The 10,292-nt window shown below is 29.1% G+C and overlaps 1 protein-coding gene across 1 annotated transcript; it reads right to left on the bottom strand.

Moving 5' to 3' along the window:
• Nucleotides 1-862: 862 nt before the first annotated feature.
• On the bottom strand, nt 863-2,616 carry LOC105128970 (leucoanthocyanidin dioxygenase-like). Its single transcript, XM_011030830.1, has 2 exons — nt 2,002-2,616; nt 863-1,722 (listed from the first exon to the last, which is right to left on the bottom strand). The coding sequence occupies exons 1-2, from the start codon at nt 2,508-2,510 to the stop codon at nt 1,149-1,151; spliced, it is 1,083 nt and encodes a 360-aa protein (XP_011029132.1). The 5' UTR covers nt 2,511-2,616; the 3' UTR covers nt 863-1,148.
• Between the last annotated feature and the right edge of the window lie 7,676 nt (nt 2,617-10,292).

The following is a 10,292-nucleotide window of genomic DNA, read 5'->3' on the forward strand; positions in this document are numbered from 1 at the left end:
AAATGTTTTGAGTTTATTTATTAGTTTGTTGACACTATAACAAATTTTAAGTGAAAATAAATTTAAAAATGAATTTTTTTTGTAAAAAACTTTTCATTTTTTTGACAACCTCTCTATGATTAGAAATTACAGGGATGTTTAGTAGGATAGTTATGGTTTTTTTATTTAAAAAATATTAAAATAATATTTTTATTTTTAAAAAATTATTTTTAATATCAATGCATTAAAATAATTTAAAAATAAAATAAAATATTAATTTAAAATAAAAAATAAAATAAAAATTTTTAAAAAATATTTTTGAAATATAAAAACCAACAGGATGAAATAAGATTATCAACTTAATTTATAATGTAAATATTATAAATAATAGTGTGTGTAAGAATTAAGAACTGTATTAGGGGTTCATTTGGATTTTTATTTTGTATTTTATATGTAAATTATGATAGTTTTTATATTATTTCTACCTTGTTTTAATAATTGCAATCGAATATTTTTTTAGAATTATTAAAAAATAAAAATAAAAATTAACATAGCTAACCTGAAAATATTTGTAGCAGTCATAAAAAATTTAATCCAACATAATATATCTAACCTCCACCGGCCTAAAATAAAACTAAATAGATGATGTTTATATTTTATAAAATATTAAGAATTGGATTGGATAGTAAAAATCCCACCGACTCTATCCACAACCACCCCTATGAAGAGGAGTAGTTCCCTTTTGCAAGGAAACAAAGTTCGTATTTCTCGCGTAACTAGAAAACTCAAAGATGCCGTACTCGTCAGTCAACGTAATGCTAACTACATGCTTCTACAGACAGACCTTATATTTAAGATTTATATATTCCAGCAACAGTTGACCTTGCAAGAAGAAGAAAAGTCGGTCTACATTATTCAATCAAATTAAAGCAGGTACATAATTAATATAGCAACCAATTGAAAAAAGAGGACAGACACATATCCACGGTCTTAAACCTGCTACATACTTTAATAGAAAACAAATCACCATACGAACTCGAAATAACGTAAGGCACCACAGGCGTGGTCATTATGAACCGTCTTTCTTCTTCTTGTAGTTTGTTTCTTGATAGTCTCATAGGAACCAGGGCAGCATGCACAATAGCTTGAAGAGCAGGGATGTGCTTCCATTAATCAGACTTTGGGGGGGTGAGAGAATCTTGGGTCTTCCTGAAAAGCTTATGCGCAAGATGCTGTGCAAAGGTGCGAGGAGGGAACAATGGAGGCTCAGCCTCAGTCACAACTTCTGTCAGTGGCTTGAGGATGATTTTCTCCTTCGGCGGCTCGCAAAAAACTGCCCATGAAATCCTTACCTTCTCCTTGTTAACAAGTCCCCTGTGAAGAATACTCTTGTATTTCCCATTGCTCAAGATCTCAACAGTGTCGCCAATGTGCATGATGATTGAGTTGGGGACGCATTTTGCTGTTACCCACTTGCCTTCATAGAAGAGTTGAAGGCCAGGCACCATGTTGTGGAGTATAAAAGTGAGTGCACTTATATCCGTGTGAGCTTCAACCCCTAGAGCTAGTTCTGGTTGAGGGCACCTGGGGTAGTAGTTGATCTTCATTTGGAGTAGTAACTCTTCCATGCCACCAACCTCCTTTTCTAGCCTTCCTTCTTCCAATCCCAGGCCAAGTGATAGCGCTGACAGAATTTTGCTCGCTAAACTTCTCAGCAGCCTTGCATATTCACTAGTGACTTCACTGCAAAGTTGTAAATTTTATGGTTTATATTGTAAGTTCGAGATGAAATTGAATAAACTGCAAGAATTTGACTTGGCTATCACAGACTGTGTTTCTTCCATCCTTCAATTTGCCTTGTATGACATATCTTAATAAAATATAGAAAGAATAGCCAAGTCCGACACATGGGTACGAGACTACAAGTTTCGGACATGAACCCACGTAGGATATGGATCTGGAGTCTGAGCAACGTAGGATTAACTAAAAAGGAAAAGTTCTCAAAAAAGAAAGAAAGCTTACGTATAATCACTAGGTGTCCTAGGCCATATGGAGATGTCACGCTTGTCCTCAGGGAAAATGAGATGGAAAAAATAGTCCTCCCACTCAAGCTGCCCACTGGCATTGTTAGCTAGCTTGCTTCCATACCCTTGAACATTTCCTGAAGCCTGATCATTAGCATACTTCTCTTTTTCCTCAATTGGAAGATCAAAGAAAACCTGGCCAGCTTTCTTGACACGATCGATTAAATCATCAGGAATCCCATGGTTAACAAGGTGCATAACACCCCACTCTTTAGCTGCCTTGACTATTTCTTCCCGGCATTTCTCCCGGACCGCTTTGTCCTCAGATTCAATTTCCATCAAATCAATGGTTGGAACTTGAGGCCCTTCATTTTTCTGCACTTCTTCGAAAACATTGCCGATGTTATTTAACTCCTCTTGGGGCCGAATATATTCTTTTGGGATTGATTTAATCCCACTGCTTGCCAAACTCTCAACTCGAGGAACTAGCACTGATGGAGTCACCATGGCAGCAATAGTACTAATGATGTTTTAGGCAACTTGAATTTTGCTTACAAAGCACACAACGAATACAAAATCTTTTAAAAGGATGCTGCGAGGTTTCAGCAGGCACTCGGCACAATTTTATAAGTTCATGGATGGTGTTCATAGAGACATACGGTTAGTCACGTGATGAAACATTTTACCAGACTCGTGCGATCAGAAAGGTGAATTTAGCATGCAAGAATGGTTGACTGGAGGGTTAAACACGGGGGGTGAGGCGATGATGCCTATTGAGTACTCCTACCGGTCCTCTTCTTGTTTACTTCAATAATTTGCCGTAATGTTTAACGCCGTTAACTCTCCCAGTTCCTCACGTGCTAATGGACTTTCAGATGATTTTTTTGTGTGTGTGATTTTACTTCGTGTAGGAAATTAAAATCTTTTTTTTTTTCCCCGTTAAAGTTCCGAGTTCGAAAATCTTAATCTATTAGATTTGCAAGATGAATATATATAGATAATTGTTAATGGAATGTTTCGATTTCTTCTCAAATGTATTGGCTTGTTTCAATTAGTTTCATTGATTTGGAAGATGGACATATATATATATATATATATATATATATATTAACAATGTGGTTTTTTTTCATAAAAACTAAATTAAAATAAAATAAATATTCATAATAAAGAATTCCGATAATTTATATTCAAGAAAAAAATGTATCTTTTTAATTAAAACTCTCTTTGTATATTTTGTATTTCTTTTTTTTGAAATAAAATCTTTTTTATATAGGAAGTATTGTTATTTCAATAAAAACATACCATGATTTATAAAGAAAGTTTCAATAAGTAAACAAAATCATGACTCCATGATTTTCTATGAAAAAATATATGAGAATAATTAATTGAAAAAATTATATAAAAACTAACAATAATAAATAGATAATTTATTATTATTATTATCAAATATTCCTGAGAAATTCTTAAAACAATCTACATATTCGGTTCGTATATAAAATTATATCTAAAGCAATAACTAATATTACCATTAAAAGCTCCAATTCTATTTGAAAACAATGGCTTGATTGGATAGTTGTTTTAAAATAATTTTAATGATTTTATTCAAAAAGAATTTTATTCTAAAATAAAGATAAATAAAGGGCTATTTAAAATAAGATCAAACACACATCGAAGAACTGACTAGCACATGTGGCCTTGAATAAAAAAAGCTCAAGTACACCTGATTTTTTCTCTTTTACAAAAACAGGGGGCCATACATCGTCATCTAAAACTTTGTTTGATAGAATTGACAATACATCCTCCATTACAACAAATTCATTTCACCTCAGATGACCAAATAATTGGGGTCCAAGTTTTGGAACCCTTAAATCATAATTATCTCACAATTCGCACCTTCAAGGCTTGAGTTGATTCAATCAACTCTCTCATAGTCCTGAATTACAAAGCAATCAATTTTTGCTTTAAATTTGGTATGAACCCATCTCGCAACCTTTCATCCATATGCTTCCTAGTGGGTATATAATGAGGAACAAACATGGAAAGGCAATGAAAATACCTCTCATACTCTATCACTCATATTCCTTCTTCTTTCAGTGTCAAGATCGAACTCTTGCTATTTCATCTTTTGATGATAGCTTAAATGAGGTTCGTTTTTAAATTTTGTCTTAAAATCATGCTAGGACAACACATCCGTCGCTCGTCAACTATACAGTCTTCCACCAAGCATACAGAAATTTCAAAAAGGTATTACAATGTGAAACCTAATTAATTATTGTCGTTGAAAAAACAAAAAAAAAATTATTGTCGTTGAAACGTTTAATTGACTACAATTAGGTTGATTCACATGTTGAAATTAATGTACTGTGAAACCTAATTAATTATTGGTTGTTAAAGATGAGAAATTCAAAAAAATGGAAAATGAGGAAAGGTTGTTAATTTGTGTTACATGTTATGGTGTGGGTTGGAAATAGGTGGATTAAATTGATATAATTAGAGGGAAATTTGGGGTCTAAATTGTGAAATTTGATTGTGTACAACTAAATATAAACAAAAAAAAAAATGAAAGGATCTGGGAATTTAAGGAAAACAATTATGGTTCAATAAGCAAACACAAGAGAAGAGATAATTGAAAAAAAAAATAAGATTTTATAAAATAAAAGGAATATAAAAGGTGACCATTATATAGTGTCACGTAACCAAAATATAGAAATACATGGTTCAATGAGTAAATATATTGGTAGATCGCTAAAAAATTTATCATCTTTATTTGATTAAAAAAGATTTATTGATTTTATTTTTATTGTTTTTAATTTTTTTATTTTTTAATAACTTTCTTATGATATTGAGATATTTCCCAGTAGAAATGGACTGTGGGGGGGATGAAACTATAAGAAAATTACAATAGCTGGTTGTAAGAAATCAAATTTTTAAAGTGACATTAACACACCTTGTAAACTTAGTTTCGATTAAAAAGTATTTTAAATAAGAAGCAGCCGAAATATATTTCTAAAAATAATTAAAAACATTATTTAATTATTTTAAACTGCTTCGATAATGATTCTCACTTAATTCCGAAGAACGGTGAACAAGAAGGAGATGCAATTCCGCTCCGTTTCGAAGAACGGTGAACAAGAAGGACATGCAATTCTGTTCCGTTTCGATTATTCAAATCAAGCACTCATTGTGTTACTTGACTGTGGATGCGTAAACTTTCCTCGTTATTTCGGTGCGTCAGGCTTTCAGAGGGAGCAATGAGTAGACGCTAATTAATGCGACATAAATGTTTAGATGCTAAATTTTGATATTTTGGATATTAATTTATTCGGGTGGGATAATCACGTGATGAGAGGCCATACCAGATTCATTAGCAGCGGAAGGAGGGTGGCCTCGGACGCAAGATTGGTTTGACTGGAGAGTTCAAGCACGAGACCTAACGTTCTGTTCTTGTTCTCTCTCTCGAGATGCTCCTTTGACAGCATCACCTCTCTCAACCACCCCCGCTAGTGGACTTTCGAGTGATCTTAATTTTTTTTTTTTTTAATACTGTGTCACATGTATAAGACAGACAAACATTGTAGTTTCTGAATTGTACTAAGAAACTGTTGACCCTACAATCAAAGACATCAAGGGGGTTGTTGAAGTATCGTGCTCTCCCAACTCTCAGTCAACCCTCGGCATGTTCATTGTCTACACCTGCCCCCCCTTCATGTTCTTCGCTTTCTTTCTTTTACCATAACCCTTTTTTACTTTGCTTTCAACTATTCTTAATTTGGTCTTTATGTACACTTGTTTTGGTAATTAGAATATTGGCAAGAGTGATCGAAGCTGAAAGGCGATGTACTTTTTTTTGATATTTTTCCCTTAAAAAAATCAGAAAGGATACTTAAAATACGACGATGACCAAAACAATATTTTTTATCTAAGTGAACAGCCCCAATAGCGATAGTTAACTTGCAGGGAGTTGCCTGATGATACATAGACTAGGACGTTGTTTCTAGACAAAATAATTGGTTTCCAGCTTGGACAACCACTGCTGGTCTAGTTTATTCGAAGGTTGTCGTCTCCTTAGAAATGAAGGGAAACAAATCTTACCAGTTTGGGTGTCACGTACTACTGCAGGTAACATCGAGCGAATAGCCTTCTCGACTCTCTTCCAATAACGTTTGTTTTTTAGTTTTAAAAGTCTTTTAAAAAAAAACTAATTTTTTATTTCAAATTAATTATTATTTATGTTTTTAGGTGATGTCAAAAATATTAAAAAATACACTACAATAATATTTTAAATTTTAAATTTTCATTTTTAATATAAACATATTAAAGTAATGCATAAATATTAAAAATTTAATTTAATATAAAAAATTTAAATTTTAAAAAATACTTTTTTTACTAAAAAAGCAAGTTTAGATAACTTTTTGTCTCTCGTCGATCACCATGTTATAATTATCATCACAAAAAACTTTATTAATAATACTCTAATAGATGTGAAAAAAATACTTTATTAATAATATTTTAAAAGACATGAAAAAAGTAGTGTGATTTCCCCGGTTTTTTAACTTTCCTCATTTTTAGTATGTTATATTCCCACACTTTTCAACTTTCCTCGTTTTTAATATATTATATTATTATATTATATTATAACATATCCTAAAAAGTAAAAGGTGTGGGGAAACTTCTGTAGCTGCCCCACACCTTTTAACTTTTCTCATTTTTAATATGTTATACTATTATTATTATTATTATATTATAATATATACTAAAAATAAATGAAAAAGTGAGCTGTTTTTTTTTGTTTTTTTTTATTTTAATGAATTTTTTATTTAAGTTGGTTTATTAATATTAATTTTTTATTTAATTATTATATTTTTTTACTTTTTTAATTTATTTTTTTGTTTAGTTTAGTGACACGTATTTCAGACTTCACGGGTTAATCCAGTTAATTCTGGATAAACTTGTTAATTTTTTTATTTAGTTATCAAATTTTCATAACACAAATCTCAGGTTTGATAGAATAATCTGATTTGAAGGATTAACCCAATTAATTCAGATTTTTTTTCTTTTTCTTCATTAGTTTTTGTTTCTATTGGTTTTTTTTATATAATTAATCAATTTATTTCTCATACTTTTATGATACAATTTTATAGTCAGACCCACATCTAATGCTCTTAAGTTCGATATTGCAGTCATACTCACTTAAACTTAAGTTAATAAAGTTTAATATTATAAATATTATTTTTGGGTCAAGCGTTGCAACTAAACCCAAGACTTTTGAGTATATATTTGCAAAAAGACCTAACACTCTTATATCTTAATTTTTTTATATATTTTTTATGCAAAAAAAAAAATTAAACCGTGGTATATGTCTTTCTTTTTCCTTTTCTTTTTCTTTTTCTTTTTAAACATTTTACTATGAATTGCACAGTGCAGTCTACACTGAAAAAACTTATGTTTATAGTTTATTTTTTTCTATAACTTTTTAATATTAATTTTTTTTCTATTTAATTATCATACTTTCATTACATGAATTCCGTGTTTGATAGTTTAACTCAATTGATTTAGATTTTTTTTCTTTATTAATTTTTTTCTTCCGGTAGGTTATTTTGTCTTTGCTTTTTATTTTTTAATTAATCATTTTTGTAATCTAGTTCATTAATATTAAATTTTTTTCTATTTAATTATCACACTTTCATGACACGAATTCCATATTTGACGGGTTAACCCAATTGATTCAGATATTTTTCTTTTTTCTCATTAGTTTTTTTCTTTCAGGTTCATCTTTTAATATTGTATATAGTCTACAGTAAAAAAACTGATACTTTTATTTTTTTTTGCTTTTTTTTTATGTTTTTCACTATGGACTCCACAGTGCAGTTCACAGTAAAAAAGCTGATGCTTTTTTTTATTAATTTATTGATATTAAATATTTTTTCTATTTAGTTATCAAACTTTAATGACACGAATCTTGGGTTTGATGGGTTAATCCAATTAATTTATTTTTTTCTTTTTCTTCATTAGTTTTTTTCTTCTTATAAGTTTTTTATGTTATTTTTCTTTTGAATTAATATTTTTTTATTTAATTTAGTTCATTAATATAAAATTATTTTCTTTTTAGTTATTGGTTGATTTTTTTTTCTATTAAGTTATCTTAGGTTTGACTAATTAGAGAATTTTTTTTTTTATTTTTTTATTGTTTTTATATTTATGACCTACTTTGCAGTTAGTCTCATATTTAAAGTTATTAATTCTGATATTACAGTTAAATTTATTTAAATTTAGGTCATATAAATTTAATATTATTATTGATATTATAAATATTACTTTTAAATTAAACATTCCAGTCAAACTAAAAAATTTTAAATATAATTTTAAAGAAAAATTTTAAATTTTAATTTTATTTAATATTTTTTATGTGAAAAAAAAATAAACCGTGCTATTATTGCACAAGTAATGTAAATAGTACTCCTCTGTGTCTAATCCTCGTCATTCCTATCTCTCCTCGATCATCGTGCATAATTATCGTCAAGGAGAACTTCATGATTGTCCTCGAACACTTCACTATTCAACTGAAGAAGACAAAAAATATTAATTAAGGATAAGTTCTATAATAACTGATTAAAAAAAAATATTATGACAGACCTTCCCCTTGCCATCACAGATGATGGTGACTGTATTTGCGGGGATTTTACAATGTTTTAACATTTTATTTTTATATTAATTTTTTTTATTTTTTTAATATTTTAACATTTTTTTTATTTTATTTGTATTAAATTATTTTAAATTAAAGTTCTTATCAATCTTCACTCTTGATTATTCAAAGATTAATAATGACTATTCAAAGATTAATAGGGAATCTTCACTATACAAAAATATTTTAAAATTTAAAATTATATTTAATTGTTTAATATTATGTTTGTATTCTATAATTTAAAGTTAAATTATTTTTAGATTTGAATTAGAATATATATTACAAGATTCTAGAAGGAAATATCAAAATGCTCCAAAATCAAAATTTATCATTATAATTAAAAAAAAAATTAAAATAAAATTAACAACCTTGATTTCTTTATTACTAGCAAGGTCAAAACTATCTATTATAAGAATATTTATTGTCATAACCCAATTTTGGTTTATTCCCTAATTTTTATCCATGTTTTGATAATTTTTTAGAAAAAAATCCAAAAAATAGAGAAAAACAATGAAAATCCAAAAAATACATTTTTAAATATATTTGCATTATTTTTAACATTTTCAATATCATCTCAAAAGAATTTAAATTTTCAAAGATATTTGAAACGCGTTCAACTTTTAACGCGTTATTTTTAAAATTATTGATCTTTCTCATTGAGTCGATGTTGATATTGCTTGTTTTCAAAAAAAAATACAAAAAAATCAAAAAAATCAAAATTTACAAAAAAATAAAATTGAGGGACCAATTTTGAAATTCATGCAACATTTTGCCTATAAATAGCAACCTTTAACACGGGGCGAATTTTACCATAAGGAGGGGCAATTTCGTAATAAAGGAAAAACCCTAAAAAAACCTTAACTTCTCCTTCTCTTCAGATCCACTCATTTTCCAGCTTTCCCGGCGACGGCGCGTGAGTCCACGCGCCGCCACTGTTCCGGTGGTGCAGAAAGGCATTCCCCGTAATTTCTGTTTTGGGGCTACTTTTGTAATTTTTGGTTTTTGTGTAATGTAATTTTTGTTTTTATTTAAAAAAAAATATATAAGAAAAGGGGAAGAAAAAAAATGAAAGTAGATTTAAAAAAAAAAACAAATAAGAAAAAATTAAAATCAATTACGTGGGTTGTTTTTTTAGTTGTTTTGTAGGTCACATCCGGCGACAGAAAAGAGGAAGAGGTTCCAGTCCGTTGCCAACGTGCACTGTTCACAGTTTGTCACTGTCCAGAAGGACTGTTTTGTAATGTTCAAACTGTTTAATGTAATATTTGTTTAGTTTGAATTTTTATTTGTATTTTGTAAATATAAAAAAAAAACAAAAAGAAGAAAAAGAAAAGAAAAGAAAAATACAGGGAAATGCATGTGTGTGCTTGTATTTATCTTATGATTGTTTTTTTTTTTTATGATAAAATTGCAGAGAATAAAGAAGAATTTAATATTTTGATTGGATCACGATGTAGAAATACAAACTTGTACGGAAGTTGTATTTCTAAAATCCGATGAAAAGATAAAAATTTTAAAACTTCTTTAATATATCAAGTTCATGAAGCAGCTTACCTTAGGTAGGGTGCTTTAGGGGTGCTAATCCCTTCCCTAACCACAACCGGTCT

This window comes from Populus euphratica, unplaced genomic scaffold (assembly GCF_000495115.2).
Source record: "Populus euphratica unplaced genomic scaffold, PopEup_1.0 scaffold48.1, whole genome shotgun sequence".
NCBI classification, from domain to species: domain Eukaryota; kingdom Viridiplantae; phylum Streptophyta; class Magnoliopsida; order Malpighiales; family Salicaceae; genus Populus; species Populus euphratica.